Here is a 26,326-nt window from a genome sequence, read left to right on the forward strand (position 1 = left end):
CAAATGTCATGTGTTTCTAATAAAATCTGCTCAGTCAGAAGTTTTTGTATTTCCTTTGGTAATGTTCAAATATGAGCTTGTGTTGGCGGAAAACTCAAAATTTAAAATGTAAAATGAAAGTGCTGAAGATAATTTGACCTTCAGTTGTTCATAGACACTGCACACAGTTCACCTTTAACTTCACCCCATGATTTTCTTTCTGTAACAGGCAGGTATCCAAATATCCGACTCAGTAAAATGTCATGAAGTTGTTTCTAACTTGGCAGCTCACTCTGTCCAGGCAGCTCCCTCACCTGCACCAAATGCCGTACTTCAACAGTCAGAAAACTTTTCAGCTGGAGCCTCTCCTGCTGCCTGCATGACAGAAAGGACAATACTTTGATGATGTCTGACGTTCACGTGTGAAAATACCTTAAACAATATATTTTTCCCCATTTTCTCATTAAAAAGATTTTAAAATGAAAGGCTGGAGTGTGAAAAATATCAAAGTTCAATGTTTGATTTCATAGATTAAAGTCACAGTTAACACATTTTAAGTAACACCTAAAAACACCCTTGTGAGACTGAGGCCTTTATCATAGTATTTATTACTATTTATCTTGTAAAAGTGAGACTGTATCACAACAAAAGGTGTCTGATAATAAAGCTGGTAATGATGAAATGAGAGCTACACCAAGAGGGATACACTAATACTGTTATTAAAACTGAATCATGTTCATAACCAGGGACAAATAAGGCATTAGACTGGTTTTAGTGCAGACACGAAGCAAAAAGGTTTGCATGTGTTGAGATGCTTTTGCAGTTGCAGCTCTTTTAAAAACACACTGTTACTCCCCTGGCCTTCAACCCAGTGTGAGATGTCTGTGATCTTATGTTACTTTTATGAACTCGTTTATTGTTTAGCTTCTACAAATAAAACATTGTACTAGCTAACTAGCTAACTAATCAGCTGTTCTTGCAAAATATACCCACTCACATACCTGCCAGACTGAAAGATGTGAACATACAGTCTACAGGTCAGAACTGGCCCACCAAAGGCTCCAGTCTGGTTCACTCGATGGGTCACACAAGTCATTAAAAACTCCAATTTTTCAATAAAATGCACTGCTATTCCTGGCGTTCGTGTTGCTAACATGATTAACACAGGAGCAGTATCTTTACTGCTCCACATGAAGATGTAAAAACTGTTTAGTTTAGATTACACATATTCTACATGTCATGTGAAGGTGTGTGTGACACTCTTAGCTCAAAATTATTGAAGCAGACTGTAGAAAACCTGAGGTCCAAGTTGGAATTGCTCTTTCTTTTTCTTTTTTTCCTTAGAATTCCCAGTTTGTAAATTCATGAAACATGGTATTTTCAGGATGTATCTGTAATTTTTATAGGTCATTGTGAAGTGTTTTAAATAGATGGGCCTACGTGAGGTCAAATTGGACTACATGAACTGGACTCTCATAAGCTTTCAACTATGGCAGCAGCAAAGAGCGAGAGATTGAAATGTCCATCTGCCCCGTAGCGAACGAAATCGACGGCCAACCTCGAGCCGCATCAGTGGATAACACATTATGACAACGTGGATAAGAAGACGCTTACAATGCAATTACACACACAAGAACACACACACAGACACACAAATACATAGAATAAACACATAGGGCCCCTTTAGACTTTAATAGTTGCCGGGATGAAAGGAGTGCGGGATCCATACTCCTCTGCAGCCCACATTAATAGGATTAGGAGCAGGCTCGGGAGGACGTGGCAGGCCAAGTCCACTGCTCCGTTTGACACCTTTTGTCCACAAGCCCTGAGACGCAGATCACAGCAATAGGATGAGAGACAAAAGCTTTTGAACATTGTGTTGTAGCTACAAAAATGTCCTGATGGGAGAACGCTGAGCCTCGAGGTCCACAGCAGATAAAACGAACAGACGGCGATTTTGACAACTCAATCAATTTTCAAAATGGAGAAAACACGTTTTCACAATTTAAATCCATACAATGCCTTCACCGGCAAAGGCCTGATTCTGATAGTGATGTTTATACATTATTAAGTATTGGAAAGTTTCTGAGATGTGAGTTCTTTACTTAAAAGTGAGAGCAGATCCTTTGGTAGGAACATGTACTTCTCTTGTCTTGTGGCTTCTACTCCATTGTGTATGGAGTAGAAGCCAACCAAACCAACCAAACCATTAGAAGAACCACTTCCTGTGCACCACAGGAAATACATCATATACTGGATCACAATGACAGCATGCATGATACCTAGTATACAGTATAAAATAGTAAATTCTGTCATAAATGTGTAATTTCAGGTTTGAAGTTTTTCTCTCTCACATAATACATAGTTGTGTTTAAAAGCTCATTAAAAACACAGAATTTAATTTTTGGATATTTTGGCATGTATGGTCTGAGTTCATCATTCTCCTTAAATGTTTGCTTTAAAAATTCAGGAGTGATGAGTAAATATCCTGCAGCAGACCACAGGTGGAAGCTGGGGCAGTGACTGTCACAGTCCTGGTGACTCAGGGTTTGTGTGTTTTTGAGTTTGGGTAATATTTCTTGGTTTTGTATCAGGTTCGGTTTTTGTGCTTGTGTTACTTTCTTGCTCTTGGTGATTATCTTCTACTTCACTGTCCAGTGTTTTCTTGTTTGTTGTGAGTCTTGTCTCTGTTTCATTCCCCCAGTCACAGTTTCAAGCTCACGTGTGTTGTCTGCGTCTACCTATTTGTCATGCTTCTTGTTTCATTTTGATAGTCCTTGTCCAGTGTGCTTTTGCTTCCCCTTTGTCTCGTTGTGTCAGATTTGTCCCAGTTGTGTTCCCATCTGTTCCCCATCCTCTGTTTGTTGTTATGTTTTCCATTTTTGCTGTGCGTTCCTGGTAAGCTTCATGTTCTCAAACTACATCATGTAATGTCAAGTCTCATCTAGTTGTTAGTAGTCAAGTGCAAGATTTTTAGTTCTCGTTCATCTTTTGTTTGTTTCTATCATCAGTCATTTACTTAGTTTTAGTTTTTATTTTCCAGCAATAAAGCTGCTGCCTTTAGCTAAGCTTTCTGTCTCCGAGTGCTGCGTTTGGGTCCTACCCCAGCCTGCCACACAGCTTACAATGACACTGACATGTCTGATGGTTAAATTTTGCTATTTAAATTATAAAGGTGTGATCTGTATATGAGGCGAGGAAAGAGGTATACTGTGTAGTCACCATATGGTTTTGCTCCATTTATAGTTGCATGCCCAGGGGAGTAAATATGTGCAGATAGACTCAGCCACAGTCTCAGAATCAACCTTAATGTGTTAAAAAGCTCCACAGTGAGTGGAGCAACATAAATACACAGTGTTCAGTTAGGGAAGGACAGCAGATATTGGTGTGAATGTGCTGGTCGGTGGAGAGATGGCACGTTCTTGTGTGCTTTCACATCCATTTTAGGTTTTCTGTTTTCCTAAACTTGCTGCAGGTCTCTGTTAATCCAGTGACAAACTGGTGACCTGTCCAGGGTTTACACCACCGTTTACCCAGCGTCAGCTCGTCTAACCAAGTCCAACCATGACCCTGGTTGGATAAATGGATGGGCACAATGGTTACATGATTGTAACACAATGTTTCATGTTTATCAATATGAAAAAAGTCACTATTTGTCATATCACAAATTCAATAAAGGAATGCAAGCACATTGACTGTGAGAGTACATTGAAGTTTAAGAAAGAATGCAATGGTGCCATCAACCCTTAAATATGAATGCAGATCTCTGGTGGATCTTCCTCCAGTGCAGGGGTAAGCAACTCCAGGCCTCAAGTACTGGTGTCCTGCAGGTTTTAGATGTGTCCTTGATCAAACACAGCTGAGTCAAATTGCTAAATTACCTCCTCAACATGTCTTAAAGTTCTCCAGAGGCCTGGTAATGAACTAATCATTTGATTCAGGTGTGTTGACCCAGGGTGAGATCTAAAACCTGCAGGACACCGGCCCTCGAGGCCTGGAGTTGCCCTCCCCTGCTCTAGTGTCATGTATGAATAAATCTGGGGCACGTGACTCACCTTTACAGGATTTATCAACTTATTTTGAAATGTTTTGTTTTAATTTCTCTCATATTGATATTCAGGTCGTTGTGTTGCACTGAGAGCAGGCAGCAGCTCGTCCTCGGTTTGAGCGATTATTGACATTCCCGGCGATCTCCTCACATCCCGTGCCACAGCGAGGTGACACAGAGATTCTCTGTCCTCTCTCCTGCCACTGCGCTCTGGGAGAGCGACCAAAAGCAGTTTTACAACCAAGAGCTGCTGACGCTCACTTCCTGCCAAGAATAAGAAAGAGGAGGTTCAAAGTCATCTGAGGCACACATACCAACAGACATGCAATGACGCACACGTACAAACTTGTTTCATGTGTTTATAATTTAGTGATGGATGTGTTCATGCTACACGACCTCTTCATTCTTGTTTTTCCTACAGCCTAAACTTCCATAATTCCTACAATAAATGTTTGGAGAAATTTCACTGAAGTACAGGTGGATGAAACAAGTCCATGCCTGCTCTTTGGTCCTATAGAAGCGAGTCCCGAGTCTTCAAAAGCCCATCAGTCACAGGGACACATTCATTGATTAAGGAATAAATCATTTATAATGAGTAGAGTAGGTTAAAAACAGCAGCAGTGATGTCTCTAACCTATGGCTAAAGTCCTAAAACCAGTTTGCCAATCATTCCAATCCATCTGCTGGATGGATGTGCAAAGTGTGAAAGTTGCAGAAAGTCATTAATATTCAGTTATTTTAAAAAATAAAATACATTGTTATACCTTATATGGTGATACCAGTGCCTTTAAATATCCATTGGGATCTGTATTCAATTCATTTAACTTTGAATTCTGCATGATAAATTCAAGTGTTTGTTTCATTAGTGGTGTTTAATGCTTCTATGACCAAAACTAAACACGTTTTCAGAGTGACTTTCCTGTTCTCATTTGTTGCTGGCTGTGGAGTTCCTCTCTGCTGACTTGGAGCGCTGTTGTCAGCATAAATGTTTCACACTACATTTCTTCTTTGTAAAAAGTAAATTAAAACACAGGAACAAATGTTTCTGTTACAAAACCCAAGTTTTTGAGCTTATTCAACCTTTACTTCCACTTTTTAAGAAGAAAGGCTGAAGTTTTCCTCTCCTTTGAGTCTTTGTATTGATCAAAGCTTAACAAGTCTGAGACCTAATGAACAGTCAGAGAAATAAAAACTAATTTTGCGCAGATACAAAGAAAGTAACTCTACTGTCCTGATTCTGGTCGAGGCAAAAGGTAAATTTACTATCATTATCTTAAATATATTTTTAAACACCAGAGTCAGTCCTCTCAGATGTCTCTGTCTGTTTGGACTGGCTGTTAGACTGAGTTAATAAAGACTTTATCTTATATACCCACAGAGACTGCTGTGGTTGCTGGGAGAGTTACGATGCACCTGCAAACATTTGTCTGTCTCTGGTAGGTTACATAAGAGTCACTGCCTGTGGTGTCAAGTTCCAGCTTCAGTTTTAAAATGTAATGTCAAAATCACAAGACATACATACAGGTCAGCACTGACCCCAGCGTCCATATCAGAGACACAAAGGAGGGGAAGGAATATCTGAACTGAACAACTGTCTGCTGCACATGGCTCACACCATACATCTCTTCCCCTCTACAACAACAGCATCCTACAGCACTGCAGAATAAAAGACTCAAAGATGGAATAAAACTTTCATCAGTAAAAAATTCAAAAGATCTAAACCTAAACATCCCTGTTAAATATCAAGGAAATTATTTTCAAATTGATCCTTGTCGTGTTGGCCACATACATGATTTCATATGTCAGTAGTCAAAAGTCATTTATTATCAGGGTGGACACCTTAAAATCTAGACACAGTCTGTAAGTTACCATCACGTGGATGGTTAGCTTTTGGACTTTTCAGAGATTCATTTATCGTTTTTAGTGTAAAAGTTTGTTGTGGACACAGAGTATCACATCATGTAGCGACATGTTTGCACCACAGAGCTAAAGTTTCTTTTTTGTGTGTGTGAAACAGTAAATGTGAATAAATCTGATCATCTTTTGAATGCATTCTGAGGCTTTGCTTTCTTTAAAAGCTTAAACTTATAATTTAATGTCTAATAGATTTTAAGGTATGCGTTGTGTGTGGTAAGGCTCAGTTCTTGACATCCTCACTCTTTTTTTCCTCAGCATTGAAAGAGGCTGATGAATCAATAAAAAAAAAAAAAAAGAGTAGCAGAAATGTCTGAATAAGAGCCAGCAACCAGAAATGATTACAATGGAAGAGCTTCAGAGAAAGGAAAGCCTTCATGTCATGAAGTCATGTCTTCTAAAAAAAAAAAAGAGTGTGTGTGTGTCTGTGTGTGAGAAAGCATGAAAAAAAAAGCGCGGTGCATGTGATTATCGGACAACGGCCGGACAGAGGCCACACAGGGCAGGCCGCAGACGGACGCAGAGAAAGGGACATTTACCTTGAACTCCACTTGTCCCGTCTCTGGGGCGGGGTCAGGTATTGTAGCCGGGCCTGACAGGGTCAGGAGGGGACAAGAGAGGGAGACAAGGGGAGGTGGGTGGGGAGCAGGGACACAGGCTGGCCCCGGGGTCGTGGGGGCTACCCTCATGGGGGGCCAGCGAGGGGGAGGAGGGTAGGTATTGGCAGATTTTCGAGGGGTGCAGATGCTCAATATGCAGATGTCTAATCGAATTGTGCTGCGATGAATTGGTTCTCCCTCCTGATTTGCATCAGGACAATCCCCAGCAGCAGCTCAGGGGTCAGCGGAGTTCCCCTGGACAAAATGAGCAGCCGGCTGCAGACGCCCCTGAGAACGTGTGAACTTGAAGTAGACTTTACTCAGTGACAAGGATATTGATTGATTCAAAGGTCTGTCTGTCTGGGAGTGCGTCTGACATCTGTCTTTCCCGTGTTTCTCCAACTATGAAAAAAACATTTATTGTTTTTTAGTGTTTGAACTACACTTTGGATTTGACTAAAATAGCCCTAAAACTAATAACAGTACTACGAGTGTGTGAGTACAACCAGAGAGAAGAGAATCTATCTCTATCTATGTAGCTATCTACAAACACAATGTAATTGGTAATATTTTTGTTCCAGAAAATGTATAAAATTGTGGAATGAAAGTATTTAGCTGCTGTACTGATTAAGATGTTTATCAGCACATAAACTCATCAGATTGATGCAAATCAATAGGAAAAAACAAAGCAACAAAATAACTGTTCAAAGGCACAAAAAACTACATCTGTGCTCTTCTAGTAAGAAAACATGAATGTCTGTGTTTGATTGAGATAGTTTTCCAACTTATACGGAATCATGTTAACTTAAATAATTTACTTTCCCCAGTTTTAAATCTAAATATATCAGCAAATATAGATGAATATCTACTTATTATTTTACTGGATCATTATTCTCACAACAAGAAGACTGAAGCTACCTTTCCTCTGATAGGTATAACTCCCCTAGAATAAAACACAACAAAACAATAAAAGACTAATCTCAGTGCCACATTGAATGTTTTCCTTAAAAAACATAAACCCTCTGAAAAGCCAGAGGTGTGGAAACACACTGACAGCCTGTTTCCTCTGTTGGGACTTTCGCTATGGCAGAGATGTCGGATTTGTGTTGCCCTCTGGTGGTAACATGGAAAAACACACACTGAGCCTGAGGATTCATTTAAATGAAAATTGTCGGGTGGCATGTGTTTGTTACAGGTTTCATTCACTCTCACACATTTAGTGTGTTTCTGTTCATGACATCTATTTTCATCAGCTGATTATGCATCATATTAGAACAAGATGAAATTTGAAAAATATAATTGGGAAGTCAAAGAGTAAAAGAGAAGTATCAGAAATCCACATAGCAAGTTTAACATTTCAGTTAAAATAATATAAAACCAGACTGCACTTACACATTAGAAAACAGTGACTCCAAAAGTCCAATAGTCAAAATTACAGGGCTTAAAATAAGTCTAAAATCTAAAAAAAGTCAGTAGATGTCATTGTTCAATACAAACAAATGAATAATGTTTTAAAAATGTAGTAAAACTGGAATAAAGCTAGAGGCAGCTGATGGAAACATCTCCACACTCAACATTCACCTGTGAATAACTCGTTACGGGTGAACACAGACTCTCTGGCTATTTATAGTTTTCTTCTTCAAAGATGAAGGTGGGAAGTATGTTAGAATATTGTGTTTGTGATGTGTGAGCTGTGGTAACGTAACCCCCACCAAAAAACACATAAAATGTAACAGTTTGACAAATTAACTATGAAAGTTGTTTAACAAAAGTGTACACAGTTGGTATCTCAGCATGCATTAATTATTGGTATGCAGGCTGGAGTGTCCGTTTGCCTTGTTGTGAGGAGCTGTAAAGGCAGAAACACAGTGTTAGTGAAGACACTCCTCTTTGTCCTCTGTAAAGATACTGATGATACTCACTTTAAAATTACTAAAGTATTTGATTTGCTTGAAAGTTCTGAGACCCTGGTGACAATATTAAAAACAATATTAATCAAAAATGATTATTATCATAAACAACGATGAGACCTCATGGTAACACTTGGTAATGTGGCCTGTGACTGAGGGATTAAGTCCCCTCTAATTATACCTAATTCTATTAACTTACAAACACCTGAAGGTAAGTACAGTAGAATATGGGGGTAAAACTAACTAACTAAATAATATAGGTATATAGGTAAATTTAAATCATGCGTAAGTAATTTTAAATAATGCAACACATCCACTTTAACAGGAAAGGAAACACAAATTATACTGAAAATAATTTTAAGTACAACATAAGTCATTTTAAGTAGTGCCTAATGATAATACTGGGGAAATGCAAAAAATATTTTCCCATCTTCCATCATAAGTACTCTGTTGTTAGTTTACTTAGTTCTTGTAGACTGTTTTAGACACAGTTCTAAAATAATTAAACACAACTGTCTCCTACTGTTCTTTGTTTTTGTCAATTCGACTCTGAAAGTGATGATGATGAAAATAAGAAAAGCCAGAGCAACAATGATGAGGATAATAATGTTTGGATCTCTGTTGAACTAAAACAACACATTGGCATTGTTAAAGACTGCTAAATCTCATTTTAGACTTACCTCAGTTTGTTCTGATCATTTCATTGTCAAGTCTGGTTATGATGTTGTCATCAGAGCGCTGAAACACACAGTGGTATCTTCTCCTGTCTTCAGATGTGACCGATTAAACATTCAGATCGACACTTGTGTAGAAGGTCCCATCATGGTTTGGGATTATTTCTCCTTTTTTCACACCATCATTAATCTCTTCACCATCTTTCCTCCAGAACATCACGACCCTGTTAGGATAGAAACCTGCAGCATGTCAGGGTTCCTGGGTCGGTGACCCAGTATTTTCAGTTCATGTCCACTGTTTATCCTCTGTACGTTCCACTTCCTGTTTTGTGTTACGTTACTCTGTGTGCATTATGTTCTAGTTCTTATTCCATGCATCGTTAGTTCAATTGTGTTCAGCTGCTCACTCACCTGTCACCTATCAGTCATTGTTCAGCCAGTGTATTTAAGTCCTCAGTTCTCTCCTGGTCAGCGTCGCGTCATTAATGTTGTCACTGCTGTCTATGCCCCATGTTTGCCTTCCAAGTCCAGATCAGTCAGCCGTTCAGCAAGCCATCTCCTGTTTTCGTCATTCCTCCCTCACAATAAACACCCTGCATCTTCACCGTGAGTCCCGCGTTTGAGTCCTTCTCTCCACATCCACTCAGCAACCCCTGACACAGCATGGCAGCTGACTGGAGAGGAAGGAGTATTCTGGAGGAGAGACACTGGGGGAGGAACTGGAGATTCAGAGAAATTGAAAGAATAAAGATATTTGTGTTTATATGATCAAGATATAATGTCATTGTTTAATATTGTGTGTTTAGTGGGGTAATAACTACTGGCAAATCTGAAAAAGTCTTTGTTTGTGGTTCTGAATCATGTCTATAACAAATTACAGTACGTACAGTTGCAAGAAAAAGTCCAATTTCCTATATTTCAATATTCATGTGACTGTAAACACAATCTGCTTTTCACAAAAAAGTTAAAATTCATATCTGCATTTATCTCCATCCCAGTCATGTTTGGTGGCAACAGCCTGCAGCCTTGGAGTAATCCATGTTAGAGTCTTCAGGGCCAAAGATATGAAGGCTTCTCCATCATAACTGTACTGTTGATGAGCAATAATATCCCCGGTCTCATCGTTACATTCCCAACCTGCCATCTGTTGAACTACATGGACACGTGAGAGACCAGCAGAGTAAAGCAGAAAGGCACAATGAAATCCCAGATCACCTGGAGTGATCCTGTCCTGCTTCATTAGAGTCTAATTAACAAATTTCTCCTTTCTCAAATTCTGTTTCTCTTTAAATCACGTTCAGTTTTTTAAATGGTCTCTCCATGCTGAACTACTATGAATAATTTTGTTGTAAGACTTTGAGTTTTACTATGAGGTGCTGAAATTGTATTTACCTATTCTCAAGGTGGAGAAAATGTAATCAGCCCCAGAAAAGTCAGGTTTACTTGAGTGGACTGTATACATAGAGCCCTGTTTTAGTATTGTAATTTGTGACTGATTAAAATGCAACTTTATTTACACCATTGTTATGGAGACACATTTAATTCATCAAAAGCATTTAGCGGGTTACTGAATGATTACCACAATGAATAATACAGAAATATTTCATTTTTAATGATTATAACCCAAAACAAATGTTTCACTGAAAACTGTCTGGAGTGAAAAGCCAAGTTAATTTAAATAGTTAATGACAAAAATATTCCTTAATTATACTACAAGAAAGTATGTATAAAAACAATGTTCCTAATTCAAAGTCACATTGATTTTATAATTTTACAGTGAAACACTAGTTGAAGTATTTCTCCACTGAAACCTCTGGAGCTCAGAGTATTCCCAAGTTTGTGGCTGCACTTGTTGATTAAGTTCAGCTGGTGTAGAGCATGTTCATCAATGACTCATTTGACTTTCCGCATGCGTGTTCAGTTTAGTCAATCAGCCAGCCGGTCCAGTCCAGTCCAGTCAGCCAGTTAGTTCAGTCACCCAGTCAGTCGTTTCAGTTGATGTTCTGTTCATCCAGCCTACCTACAATAAAACACCATTATCCTGCACCGTGAGTCCAGCGCTTGGGTCATCTCTTCCTCGCCTCCACACACAACCCCTGACATTTACAAACAGCAGGGCAACAGTAGCCCAGATCAGCTGATCACAACCTGTACATTAGAAAAATCTACTGCAGCGCTCAAAAACTGTATTACAGCTCACTCTATGATTTAAAACCTTTGAAAAAGAAAAACAAAAGAGGTACTCTTAGAGTTTTTCGATTTTTGGGATGGAAACTGATGTATCATGCTAAAAACAAACAAAGGAAAATTAAATACTTTAATTTCTAGACATAAAAGTCATCTTATGAAAATGAGTGTTAAACCATGAGCAATACGGATAATGGAAAGTGAGACCACATTGAACCCAATGTTTAGGACAGTGATCTCTGTTTCACAGGCAAAACTACAGGCCTTCCTGAAAATGATTTCCTTTAAGGAAAATTGCTTTCTATAAAGAGAATACATAATAAAATGCACACACCTCTGATTTGGCCTCAGAGCATCTTAATTATAATGTTAAACTACATGGTGGCATGGGAAGAAAAATGTACTTATTTAACGCAACTTCATAAATCATACATTTCTAACAAAAATAATGACAGGACTACTGTTTAAAGTATTTCAACAACTTTATCAATTTTTGCATGTGGTGGGTGCTTTGGTACTTTGGTATCTACCTTAGAGAGAAAACATGAGTTTGTTGCATGTTCCTGCGGGAGGGGTGATTTTGATGACAAGCCCTTTTGAAACAAGTCCCATACTAACCTGCTACATTTCCCATCCATGGCTTTTCAACCCTAACAAATAATAGATAGCTGTTGGTACAATCTCCTCATGAACATCTGTTAACAGAAGGGATGCAAAGGTTTACAGGGGAGGATGTTTTTGATGTCAAACCTTTGAAGACAAGATTGTTTTAACACTCATCACACGTACTGACTCAAGGCTTCCATCTTAAAAGGGTCTTTACCACCTGTTTTCACTGACACCTTTCCACATGCACTAGTAATGATGCCTTGTACAGAAGATCATGCACACATATGAGCACATCCATACACATGCACAAGTTGTGTGGGGGGGGTGAAGGAATGGTGCACAATCTACTGCTGTGGCCAGTGCTGCTACATCCATTAAAATAGGTGTTAAATTAAGGATTTTAGTGTTCCTGACATTTAAACTCACTTACACACAAACACACAGTGCACATGAAATGTCTAAAATGTGATCATATCTGCAAATTTAACACAACAACCCAGGAGTAACAGAAACGTCTTCATTTTGTTGTGGAAAAGTGTGGCGTTGAAGATAAGAGTCTCGAATGTAGGACTGCTTCCTGGTTTTATGAAATATGGTAGGTGAAGCATGTTTACCTGAATAAAGACTCATTTCTAAACAATTCAAACTATCACAGTCATGATTACACAATATCACATAATGACTTCATTCTTTATCTTGTTCTTATTCAAAGTATCATTAATCCTTGCACAGAATTATTATAAACTTTATGATCCCATATATCTTTGGTGGCTGTACATGTGTTTTTAATTCATCAGCTTCCTCCGCAACTTTTTTATTTCATTATAATTTTATTGGTTGGTAGAAACACAGCCCCCTGTTATTCTCTTGTGCACTTCTTCTTTATATACATACCAGAGCCTTATTGTCTTACCTTTTTCCACAATGTCACCATTTGCTTGCACGGTATCACATGACCTACCCCCATAATCTCCACCTCTTCACTGCAGACTTGGAAAAATGCCCATCTGGCTAACCAAGCAGCACATTCAACCAGAATAACTAGAATAAGGCAGGTATTTACTTGTTTTCTTCAGAATGTGCTCAAGATAATTTTATTTCCTGTTTATGACACTTATCTGCAGGTTTAACAAAGAAGATCTCTAGTCACTTTTCTGGCTGCATTCCTGGGCATTTGTGTTTCATACTTGTTCATCCTCATGACTTTCCATGCAGTCAAACTCCCTCATCACTACTGTAGTCCAATCATTTTCTCACTGCATTTGGTGAGCCAATCAGCCTCTGTTCTGTGTGGTTTCAATGTAAGGTTTCTTCTGTCACCGTTACACCTTTCAGACTGTCATCTCATGTGATCCTCCGCATCTCCACTTCATCACGGTCACTTAAACAGCCTTATCAAAGCCTCCCCCTTCTTCATCTTCACTACCACCAGTGTGTAGACTCAAGGGAATCCTGTCCTGATTTCTTTCATTGTAGGGAATCTATGTTGCTTCTATGTTGTTTCAATAGAGTCTAATTGACTAATTGCTTATTCCTCAAATTCTTTTTTCTCCTTAAGTCATACTCAGTTCTTTCATCCCTATTGAACTGCAATTAATAATTCTGTTGCAAAACTTAGTTTTTCATCTCTTCCTTTTCTTTTTCCACCACAGACACCATACCTCAGCAAATAAACGTCAGCGAGTGACAGCTACGCAGACAACACCATCAGTTTTAAAATATGTACAGCAATATTTAGAAAATTCAGATCAACTAGATCTATATGTGTTTACTCAATTATTTTTAAAACAATTAATCTTTCGTTCTCGTTCTTTCGGTCACTACCCACAGCTCGTGACCATAGGTGAGGGTAGGGAGGTAGATCAACTGGTAAATTGAGAGCTTCACTTTTACGCTCAGCTCTCTCTTCACCACAACAGACCGGTACAGCGTCCGCATCACTGCAGCCGCTGCACCAATCCATCGATCTCTCGCTCCCTTCTCCCATCACTCATGAACATGACCCCGAGATATTTGAACTCCTCCACTTGGGGCAGGAACTCGTCCCTGACCTGGATTGGTCAGGTCTGGGTTTCTCTGTTTGGGCTGCTGCCCCCGCAACCCAGCCCCGGATAAGCGGAAGAAAATGAATGAATGGATGGACGGATAATCTTTCGTTGCTAACTATTGTGTGTGCAAACAACCTGGAAAAAGTTCAAATCAAAGCAAGCGGGAACAAATGTTGGAAGGTCGCTAAGCTAACATATCTCAAAAATAAGATATAAGATAACTCTTTATTGTCATTGCACAGTCATACCTAGTACAATAGTACAACAAAAACTGTCCTATGTTGGCACTATGTACAACACAACACAACACAACCAACACAACACAATGGATAACTTACCTTAAAGTAGCAACAAGAGGTATGAGCAAAAGAGTGACTTAATAAATAAAAAGAAAAGGACTGTGTGTATGTTTTTCGCACATTATTATTATTATTATTATTATTATTATTATTATTATTATTATTATTATTATTGTTGCCCCCCCCCCCCCCCCCCCCAAAAAAGTCCAGGGAATGGAGGGAGGAGGGGGGCAATAACGATAACATTAATTAGAGCTACCATTTGCAGAACATTGAATATTGAACATTTAATATATTCAATATATATATTTAATTTGAACTGCATTCATAATCAAGTCAAAGTCAAAGTCAACTTTATTGTCAATTCTGCCACATGTACAGGACATACAGAGAATAGAAACTTCGTTACTCTCAATCCCTAGATAAAATAGAAAATGAACATTTAAATATAAGAGTGATTAAAAATGCAAGTAAAATATTTTAAAGTAAAAAAAATTAAATAATATAATACAATTTTACATATAACAAGAAAGCTATACAATATACAATATAAGGGTAAATGACATTGAGTGCAAACCAGGCAGAGTAGTGCAAATAGGCAAATAGTGCAAATGGAGATTTGGTAATGTACGGTATGAGATAGTGTAACACAAAGTCTTATGAGGTAATGGCAGTCCAAAGCTCCACAAAGTGACTGGTAACTGGTGCAGGCCAGTGAGTGAGTCAGAGAGTGTGTGTGTGTGAGTGTGTGTGACAGAGTTCAGTGAGACCGTGGAGGAGAGAGGGGAGAGGGGGCAGAATCGGGAGGGAGTTAAGCTTCCTGACAGCCTGATGGATGAAGCTGTCCTTCAGCCTGCTGGTCCTGGCCTGGAGACTCCGCAGTCTCCTCCCTGACGGCAGCAGCTTGAAGAAGCTTTGCATTGGGTGCGTGGGATCAGCCGCTATGCAAAGGGCTTTTTTAGTGAGACGGGTGCTGTAAATGTCCTGGAGGGAGGGGAGAGAGACACCAATGATCCTCTCTGCCGCTCTCACTATGCGTTGGAGGGTTCTATGACAGGACGCATTGCAGGCTCCAAACCACACAGTGATGCAGCTCGACAGGATGCTCTCGATGGTGCCTCTGTAGAAAGTGTGCATGATGGGGGCTGGTGCTCCTGCTCTTCTTAGTTTGCGGAGAAAGAAGAGACGCTGCTGTGATTTCTTGGCCAGTGCTGTGGTGTTGTACGTCCAGGAGAGATCCTCTGTGATGTGCACACCCAAGAACTTGGTGCTGCTCACTCTCTCCACAGACGCTCCGTCAATGGTCAGAGGAGCATGTTGGGTGTGCATTCTCCTGAAGTCCACAACAATCTCCTTTGTCTTCTCCACATTCAGAGAGAGATTGTTGTCAGCACACCACGTGGCCAGGCGTCTCACCTCACTTCTGTAGTCGGTCTCATCCCTGTTGCTAATGAGACCCACCACCGTTGTGTCGTCCGCAAACTTGATGAAGAGGTTGGAGCTGTATGATGGAGTGCAGTCATGGGTCAGCAGAGTGAAGAGGAGGGGGCTCAGCACACATCCCTGCGGGGCCCCCGTGTTTAAAATGATGGTGCTGGATGTGTTACTGCCGACCCGTACTGTTTGAGGTCTTCCGGTGAGGAAATCCAACAGCCAGTTGCACAGTGAGGTGTTGAGCCCCAGCTGGACCAGTTTTTGAGTGAGCTGTTGGGGGATTATAGTGTTGAATGCTGAACTGAAATCTATGAACAGCATTCGAACATATGAGTCTTTTTTGTCCAGGTGTGTGAGTGCTGAGTGGAGTGCAGTGGAGATGGCATCATCGGTTGAGCGGTTGGGCCGATACGCAAACTGGAAGGGATCCAGGGAGGGGGGCAGGACAGTCTTGATGTGTTGCATGACTAGTCGTTCGAAGCACTTCATCAGGATGGGAGTAAGTGCAACAGGACGGTAGTCATTAAAGCAGGAGGGAGATGACTTTTTTGGAACCGGAATGATTGTGGTGGCTTTAAAACATGTGGGGACGACAGCCTGGATGAGTGATATGTTGAAGATGTCTGTGAAGACATCAGTGAGTTCCACTGCACAGTCTCTCAGTACACGACCAGGAATGTTGTCAGGACCCGGAGCTTTACGTGCATTGATCCTGCTGAGGGATCTCCTCACGCTGTCCGGGGACAGAGTCATCACCTGGTCACCAGGAGGGGGTGGGGTCTTCTGTGCAGTGGTGCTGTTTTGGACTTCAAAGCGAGCAAAGAAAGTGTTCAGCTCGTTCAGCAGGGGGATAGTGCTATCACAGGTCTGTGGTGGGGGCTTGTAATCTGTGATGGTCTGAATGCCCCGCCACAGGCTCCGTGAGTCTCTGCTGTCTTTGAAGTGATGCGATATTTTCCTGGAGTACTGTCTCTTAGCCTCTCTGATGCCACGGGAAAGGTTGGCCCTAGCTGTCCTCAGGCTTGCCTCGTCTCCATCTCTGAAGGCAACATTCCGAGCTTTCAGCAGCCTGTAGACCTCTCCTGTCATCCATGGTTTTTGATTGGCCCGGACAGTTATGGTTTTTGTGACTGTTACATCCTCAATACACTTGTTGATGTAGGCAGTAACAGTCTCTGCGTACTCCTGGAGGTCAGTGGTGTTGTTATAGGTGGCAGCCTGCTTAAACATGTTCCAGTCTGTGGTGTTGAAGCAGTCCTGTAAAGCCTCTGAAGACCCTTCTGGCCACACTTGTATCCGCTTACGAACCGGTTTGGTGACTTTAACGAGCGGTCTGTAGGCAGGCATTAGCATGACAGTGATATGGTCTGAGGCGCCGAGGTGGGGGAGGGGAAAAGCTTTGTAAGCTCCTCTCTCGGTGGTGTAAACAAAGTCCAGTGTGTTATTTCCCCTTGTTGGAAAGTCAATGTGTTGTTGTATTTTTGGAAACACGCACTTTAAGTCTGCATGATTGAAATCCCCAGCCAGGATGAGAAAAGCATCAGGATGGGCTGTCTGCTGCTCACTGATGTGCTGGTACAGTTCATTCAGTGCCTCATTCCTGTTGTTGACATTGGAGGAGGGAGGGATGTACACAGGAATATAATAAAAACCTTTTCATCTATAAATGCAGTGAGTTGTTAAATAAATATGTACAATAAATGAGGAACTTTTTGCAGTCAGTAGATAAAATTAGATCCCGTTTTTAAAGTACAGTAAAATTCAAAAACTTCTCACATGCACCTGGCCATCCACTTGATATAAAAGAAGACGTGATCCATCAGGCCAGGCCACCTTCTTTCTTTGCTTTGTCATCCAGGTCTGATGCTCACGTGCTCATTATTTTCCTGTCTACTGAACTTTTAGCAGTGGACAGGGTTGAGAATGGAGTCCCTGACTGGTCTGCAGCTTTGCAGCCTGTTTGTTTTAAGTGGATAGTGTCTCAGCACATTAGAGACTGCCTTTGACCTCCACCAGTTTGCTTATAAAGCAAATTAGTCCACAAAGGATCCCATCACCCTTCAAAGAGCACTGAACCATGTGGACAAAAGGAAGAGCTACGTGAGGATGCTCTACCATAATCCCAGACATCCTTACCACCAAACAGGACCACCTCCTCTTACTAGAAATGAAGAACGGATGGAATCTGCCTCGATCTTCAGGTTTCTGCCCACTCTCATCTCTGCTGATCTCACCTGGATCCAACACTCCATAGCCCTGGTAAAGAAGGCTCAGCAACAGCTGCACTTCCTCCGTGTCCTGGGGAAGAATAACTTGGACCAGAAGCTGTGCTGGCCTTCTACCACTCCTCAGTGGAGAGCATGCTCTCCTACAGCCTGGGTGTTTGGTATGCAGAGGCCACTACTGAGAACAGGAAGGCTGAGCAAGAGGTAATTAACACCACCCAAAAAATCTTTGGGTGCCCTCTGCCACCGCTGGAGGCCATCACTTCAGGAGAACCACGGCCACCACAGGTGACCCACCTTGTTACCGCCACTGCTGGATAAGTGGGTGGCCACCTGAACTAACACTGCCCTCTGTCTCTGGGCCAGGGGCACCGAGAGTCAGGGCTGATACCCTCTCCCGCCTGCTTGGGGAGTAGGTTCGGCCTCCCCGGCCTCAGTCAGGCGATGGGCGTATGTGGTTGGGGGTTGTCTGTGGTGCTGCTTCAAGGGAGGTGGACGCACAGGACCGGTTGGTGGTGTGCATGTTCGACTGGTGACTGGAAAGCCGCAGCCGCGTGTGAACAGCAACCGTAGAACCAACCATGGTTCTGTTACAGTAATAAAGCAATAGACCTTTCAGCCCAATTCTATTGTGTCTGGACAATCCATCATATAATATTGAATCAAATGAAAAAGCTTCTTTTTAAAACTTGTTTTATGAGTTTTAATCTTTTAACTTTATGCACATTCCATCAAGCAAAAATTAAATTTTATGCAACAATCTTTGACTTGACGAGATTTGCTTAACATTCCTGTGGCAGCATGCTCGGACCTTGCTCAGATTTGAAGTATAATTTTATGCTGTAGAAAGATGTTTTCTTCCCACGCAGTGTACTGTGGACGCTCAGGTTTTTTGTCACTTTTTACTGAATCAAATTCAAAGTAAGGTCAGTACTTCAAAGCTTTAAATGCTGGATGGTCTTACGCTCTCCCATACTCCAAATTATCCATTGGTGATCTACACACATCTGTTTCTACCACGGACATCGCATGCGCTTACATCATTGTCAAGAGACACTCTCACAAACAATATCACCGTTTAGTATTGCAGTAACGCAGGGAGCTTATATGAAAGTAACAGTAATCTAATTACTTTTTTACAACAGTAATCCCTTACTTTACTCATTACTTGAAAAAGTAACTTGATTACAGTAATGTTATGTTATTTTAAAAAACATTTTTTTTAGCAGTTAAAGCTACATCAGCTCAACTGTTGGATTGGACCACATGGGCGAGCCTTTGTTCCCCATGTGCATCCGTGAGTGTAGCCACCCATTACCCAGTTGCTGGTTAACCACTGTTCCTCCCTTGGACCACTTTTGATGAATACTGGCAACTGAAGACCGGGAACACCCCACAAGATCTGAAGTTTTGGAGATGACCCAGACATCTAGCAATCTACTGTTCAGAGTTCTGTCAAACTTAATTTTTTCATCATCACTCCGCCACAGTCATTTTCTTCTTTCTGTGAGCCAACCAACTTCTGTTCATTGTGCTCCTCTGTCATTAGATTAATAATGGCACAGCATGCCTCTTCCACATCGTTACCTCATCCTTGTTAGATGGAGATCATCTTCCAAATTTCCACCTGGTTCATCTCTGCTACCACTGAAATCTTGACTCCAGCAAGTTCATAACATTGTTCAAATCCAATCTGCTAATGAAGGATAGATTAGTAACAATATTTCAATAAATCATGTTCATTTCCTTCAAATGATCTCTTTATACAGAGGGGATGTTCACTCTGCTGCAGGACAGATAAAATAAAGAAACTTCTTTTCTCCACCTGTTTTATAGACACACACATGCATACAGGCATGAACAGGTACAAACACGTTTTAACCCTCTTTAATTGAACAAAAGAAGCTGCTGGCAGTCAAATTAAAATAGTATGAGTAAGAGTGAAGGCTTGTTTGGTTTCTGCTGAAGTTGAACACACCTGAAAATGTAACCTGAACCAGGAAATACCTTCAAACTAAACAAGCCTGTAAAACCAAATGACTCTTGTTAGTTCTTCAGTTTAACTCCAACACGCTGAATATGGCGGTGAAGCTAATGATCCTATTCCTTCTTTGTCACCCTGCATCTGCAGGTAAGATCATGATCCACAATCAAAAAATATTAAATTTACTTGGCAATGCTATTCTTAGTAAAATGCAGCTAAAATGTCTCAGCAGACAGGTGAATCTAACTGTTCAAGTTAAAAAGATTTAAAACTGATTTGCAACAGACATGACAAATAAATGCAGTACTCTGATAAAAAATTATTTGGCTGTTGGACAATTACTTTTAAAAAAGACATTAATGCTCTGACATGAATAAAAGATTAAAGGTTGCTGGTTGAGTTCCAGCTGGAGAAATGCCAGGGCATCTGGTGTCAAACTCTGCCAAATCAGATACTGCTACCTCCTGTGGTGATTTTTAAGTAATAAATAATAATGAGAAATTGTAGACAAAGGAGATTTGACCTCTTCTCAAGGATTCACAAGAGTCACAGTTTCTATAGGAGATTCAAGTAAGGTCTCCTGAGTCTCCTATATATTGTCTTATTGGAAAGATTACTGGGATAGAGATGAGTTAAAACGAGAAAGACTGATACTGCTGTGTGAGCTCCATTCACACGTTTGCATGAGTCCAACTGTCATTTCCTGTGTGAATAACTTGTAAACAAGATCCAGGTTCACCATAACCAAAATTCCAGAATCAAACTCACTAAAACAAATGTTACAGAGCAGTATAAAGTTAAGAGAATGTATTCATTATTCAGAATACTGCATTTGAAATAACAAATTATTGTTTTATATTTGGTATGTTTTTTAATTCCAAGAAAATCAGCAATCCTTGAATATGACTTTAGTGGACATTGGGGGATTTTTTTTTTTAAAGATTTCAAATTAGGGATTGAAGGATGTAAAGATGAGAAGAATCGTTTATCATGAATTGGAGGTGTATAGAAATATTGAAATAAGGGGGGCATTCGAATGCGGTCCGTGTACTTTTCGGTATTTGAAGTTTCGTTTCAGGTTTTTTAAGTTGTGCCAAAACTTTACCGTTTTTTACAGCACCATTCACTCCCTCAATATTTTATGTAATAAACTGAACTAAACATTTTTTGTTTGTTTGGTGTAATTATTATGTATTTCCAATTACATATAAGTAAGACTGGGCACGTAGAAAGAAAAGAATAAAACCAACATACAACTTCCTTATCCTACCACTGAAAGAAAAAAAACATACCCATGCCTGATGCCAGCCAAACACGACAAACTGGTTTCTAATGAATTTGCATATGAATTGACTTCACTTAATATTTCATTCATTTCATGTAATTCTACTCTATTTATTTTAGCACAATATCTTTTAATCTGGTTAGACAGGAATACTTTCTTTCTTTGCGAAGCTAGATCATGTGCACACAAAATCTAGACATTTATTGAGTTATTTACTAACATCATATACTTTTGTCCTACAGTGAGCAATATTCTGAAGTATTTTGTCACTGGATGCTCTGGACACCCAAACATCTCAGAATACATGTATGTTGGAGTGCTTGATGGCATAGAAGTGGTTTATTGTGATGCCAGCAAGAAAATATTGGAACCAAGACAGGATTGGGTGAAAAAATTATTTGATGACAAACCGGATATCTTGGAGTTGTTCACGCAAGACTGTTTTGAGGTCCACGTAATCTTTTACACAAGTTTGATTTCTGATTTGAACCAACATTTAAACCAAAGCGGAGGTACAGTATTTTCTTTGATTCTGTCATATCATCATAGATATATCTAAACAAAACTGATTAATGTAAAATTTATTAAAAATAATTAATGACTTAAAAATTGTCAGTGTATTTTAAACTTATTGTTACTAACTTGTTTTTTAAGATGGACAGTGATTTTATATTGGATACTCAAATTAGGGCTATTGTCCAGTTTTCATCACTTAAGGCACTTGACAATGGTAAGACCCATTTTATCCAGGCCGCATTTTAAAACAGTAATCCATGTTTTTTTTTTCATCTCGTTTGGATTACTGTAATGTACTGTATTTTGGAGTAAGACAGGGTCTTCTCTCTCGTCTACAGCTAGTTCAAAATGGGTCTACTCGACTTTTAACTGGAACTTGCAAAAGAGAGCACATAACTCCCATCCTGGCTTCACTCCATTGGCTGCCTTTATATCTTAGAGTTAATTTTAAAATTCTTATGTTTGTTTTTAAATGCATAAATCATCTTGCCCCACCTTACCTCTCTGAGCTTCTTCATCCTTAATCACCCCCCCCCACACACACATGTTTCTCAGGTCAGCTGACAAGCTGCTCCCAGGTTCAAGAGGAGGCTCAGAGGGGACAGGGCCTTCTCTATTGCTGCTCCTAACCTGCCCCTGCACATTAGAGAGGGCCCTTCATTGTCCATTTTTTTTAAAAAACGCGTCTTAAAACCCATCTTTATTTCTTTTTTCCCTTTATAAACAAATTGCATGCTTGCTTGATATTTACAGCCTTACTTTTGGGCTTCTTAATTGAGACCAAGAATCTTGATGTAAAACATACATTTACTTGTCCTAATTACTTCATTGTTCTAAATCTTAACTTTTTAAAAACTAGTTAGATTTAGCTGGTGCCTTTATAACATTTAACATTTTTTCTGCTTCTTACAGTTTATAGTCTAGATATATATCAGCTGACGTCTGGGCTGGAATAGTCTTTACCTCTAGTCTTTAATCTTTTTCTTTTAATATTGAATAATCACATCAGACCTCCTTTTGATTCATCTGTGATTCTAATTATGGTCCAATAGAGATATCAATAAAGGTTTACAGATAATCTAACATGACTCATGAGCACAATGCAGACTTTGAGAACAGAAATGCATCACAATGTACAATTAACACAGATAATTACAGTCTTTGTTTTTCTTTGTCTTTCCAGGTGTTCACATTTTGCAGTGTATAATTGGTAATGAATGGAATAAAAACTCTGGCGAGGTGACAAGCTTTTTACACTTCGGTTATGACAGAGAAGGCATCTTCGATTTTGATCTAAATACAAAGACATGGATCCCGCTGAAACCAGAGCTTTACAGTGCAAAACAGATGATGGGTGGTGACAGAATTACATACGCAGAGACCCTCCTCCGTGACGTAATACCAAACACATTGAAGTTCTTTTTGGACTATGGGAGCAGCGCCTTGAATAAAACAGGTAGAAGCCTCGTTGAGCTTAAAGCCAGTTTTTCCATGTCGCAAAAGTGACTCTTTATCTAGACAAATCCCTTTGGTAACAATCATCAGACCAGAGGTTTATCCACTACGTACTTATGCAAACAATCAGAAAAAAGCTGTCAGCCTCTCAGCATGACAAGCTCCAGTCTAACAATACACAGACATACCCTGAAAACACATGGTCCACACAGGTCCCAGTAGGATCATGCTTAAGCAGAGTTAATCCTGATTCCAGCAAACAGACATGGGAGAAGCTTTTAGGACAGAAGTTGTGTGAGATGAAAGGACAGGGATGACTTTTACTTTGCCTTCAAATGATATCCATTTTTGGTTGCCTTGCTTGCACTGATGGAATGCCAGTGATTTATTTTGATAATTTTGGTCATTTTCCCATTTTAACCTGTTGGTGATTTTGGCTGCTGGTAGATGTTAAAACTGATAGTTGAAAGACATTTACACAAACTATGGTATAAGTATACCATAATACAGCCTTATACAGCTGCTGAAAAGCCGGTGACTCTTTGGCTCTAATGACTCAATAATTCAAAAATTTGATTTGAGTTCCAGCCAGACATATTGTCTGTTGCTACTGTGTTATTTTTTCATCTAATATGTACACTAAACATGCTTCTCTCATAAAATATATTTTCTTAATATCTCCTTATTAAATGTCTTCATCTTTGTTTTTCATTCCCGTTTTTCCCAATTTTTCCTCTTATATTTACTTCCATCCATTGTCATGCCATCTCTTTCCAACCTTCCCTCTCTCCAGTTCTTCCCTCAGTGTCTCTCCTCCAGAAGACTCCCTCCTCTCCAGTCACCTGCCACGCTACAGGTTTCTATCCTGACAAAGCCATGATGTTCTGGAAAAAAGATGGCGTGGAGATTCATGAGGGTGTGGATCTTGGAGACATCCTCCCCAACAATGATTGGACCTTCCAGATGAGTGCTGATCTGAATGTTTCATCAGTCACACCTGAAGACTGGAGCAGATACGACTGTGTGTTTCAGCTCTCTGGTGTTGAGAACATCATCCAACTGGATAAAACAGTAACCAGAACCAACCAGGCAGAGAGAACTGGTAATGATAAAGTTGTGAGAAACGCATTTAATTTATTTTGTCTGCAGATACCGTAGTTTGATATTTGAATTTTTTGTCCTGTTTTTTGTTTGGACACTGATGTCAATTAGTTATTACCAGAATAAAAACTAACGGAGATCATAAAAGAGAATAAAAAATCCTAAAATTTTAATTTGATTTAATTTTCAGTGAATGTATCTCATAAATGTATTTTCTGGTTCCACACATACAAGCTGTTACTGTTGTTAATGTTAACAAACTACTTTTTAAATTTCACTGTTAGACCCTGAAATCCTGACAGTGATTTTTGAACTTCCATATTTCAAATTAATCAAAGTGTCTTTAATCCATAAAACCTTTGGTTATTAATTTTTTGGCCTGATATTTGGGGAACTGCTGCTGAATATATGTGGTGTTATTCAAATGAAAACAAGAGCTTAAAAATGTAACAATATAAATTTAGTGCATCTGCTCTGCTTAACGGAAAAACATTTTCTTTTATCTAGGTATAGTGTTTCAGTCATAGTACTGGGTCTATAACCCAGTGTGTGACTTAAGTTTGTGGTTTAACTTTACATTCTTTGATTTTTTGGTTTTCATGGTTTTGCTTCTCTTTATTGTTTTCTGCTTTTGCTATATTTATAGTTCCTAGTCTTTAGTTTTCTGTCTCTATGCCATCCCTGTGCTCCACGTTCCCTCTCTCTCTCCCCCTAGTCAATCATATCTCCATGTCACAGTGTCAAGTCCAAATCCTAGTCAATATCTCATATTCCCTGTTTTATTTTGACAGTTCCAAGTCTTGTGTTCAGTGTTGTCAGTTTTTCTTCCTCCCTCCCTCATTATGTCAGATATACTCCAGCTATGTTTCCCTACTGTTTCCGATACCCTGGTCATACTTTGTGTATTTAAGCCCTATGTTTCCCTCTGCCCGTCGTTGCGTCGTCCCATGAGTCCTGCATTTTGGTCCTACTCCTGCCTGGCATAGCACCTTTACATGGTAATTGTATGTATAGTTACACCAGACTCCTATAGAGGTTATAGTTTAATCACCTCCCCTGACCTCCCCTATGTTGTTTATAAAGTTCTTCTATTCTAACCTGCTTAATCTGCAAATTTTATCTTCTGTGTTTTTCAATGGAGCAGATAATCCCTCTGACATGACAGCTCCAGTCATTGCAACAGTGGTGGTTCTTCTTATTTTCATCCTCATTGCTGCTGTTGGATTTGCTGTTTACAAAAAGAAGAAAGGTGAGCGAGGAGTTGAGTTCATCAGTCAGTGAGCAGCTGCAGTACACGGCTCAGTTAAATGATTTCCTCAGCATAGTATATGTTAGACTTTTTTTCTTTCCTATTTAATAGAAAGTTTGATTGTAAGGAATTTAAAATCACAAAATCCGGACATGAAACAATGATTTATAAATATTTTATTTTTTTCTGTAGACATTACAGCTCCTGAGAACAGCACTGAAGCCTCTGTGAGACTGAATCAAGAGACCATCACGGCACCGTCTATATAGTGTTCTATTTTTTTAAATTTAACTCTTGTGTTCTTTTATATAAACTTGATTTTGGATTTTTTTTTTTTAGAAAATCTTTTTTCATCTTATTATTTTGAAAGGATGTTTGGAAAGAAGCTTCATGTTTATGATTCATTTATGTAGCCACGAGTGGTGTGAAAGTGGAGAAAAGTTATAATAACTCTAAGGGTCCGTGTCCAGTGCGGAACTAGGAAATTTTCAGTGGGTTGGCCAGGATGGATCTGTGATCATTTTGCGTTGGTATATGCAAAATCTCACAAAAAACACAGAGCTATTTAACCTTTCTAAATGGAAGTGCCTGCGATCCCATTTGCATAACAATTTTTAAATCCTGGTAGAATTGCAACCAAATAAACTAGAGCAAAATGTTTTTTGCATATAAAAGAAGAAGTTGTAGTTACATATCATGCATTCAACTTGTCCCAGGTCACCATTTCCTTGCACTAATGGCTTTGCAAAAATTGAGTTAAAAGCACACACAACAACAAAAATGTTATAATCTGGAAACTTGCTGGAATAA

At 39.6% G+C, this 26,326-nt stretch overlaps 1 protein-coding gene across 1 annotated transcript; it reads left to right on the forward strand.

Annotated features, from left to right (window-relative positions):
* Positions 1 to 20,005: 20,005 nt before the first annotated feature.
* On the forward strand, positions 20,006 to 25,785 carry LOC308384991 (major histocompatibility complex class I-related gene protein-like; the record flags this gene model as incomplete). The annotated part of the gene is made up of 6 exons (XM_080863701.1): positions 20,006 to 20,057; positions 21,438 to 21,707; positions 22,895 to 23,167; positions 23,960 to 24,268; positions 25,412 to 25,516; positions 25,718 to 25,785. 6 exons carry the CDS (start codon positions 20,006 to 20,008, stop codon positions 25,783 to 25,785), a joined length of 1,077 nt encoding a protein of 358 aa, XP_080719827.1.
* Positions 25,786 to 26,326: the final 541 nt, after the last annotated feature.

The sequence above is a fragment of the Rhamphochromis sp. 'chilingali' genome (assembly GCF_963969265.1).
Source record: "Rhamphochromis sp. 'chilingali' genome assembly, chromosome: 17".
NCBI lineage: Eukaryota > Metazoa > Chordata > Actinopteri > Cichliformes > Cichlidae > Rhamphochromis > Rhamphochromis sp. 'chilingali'.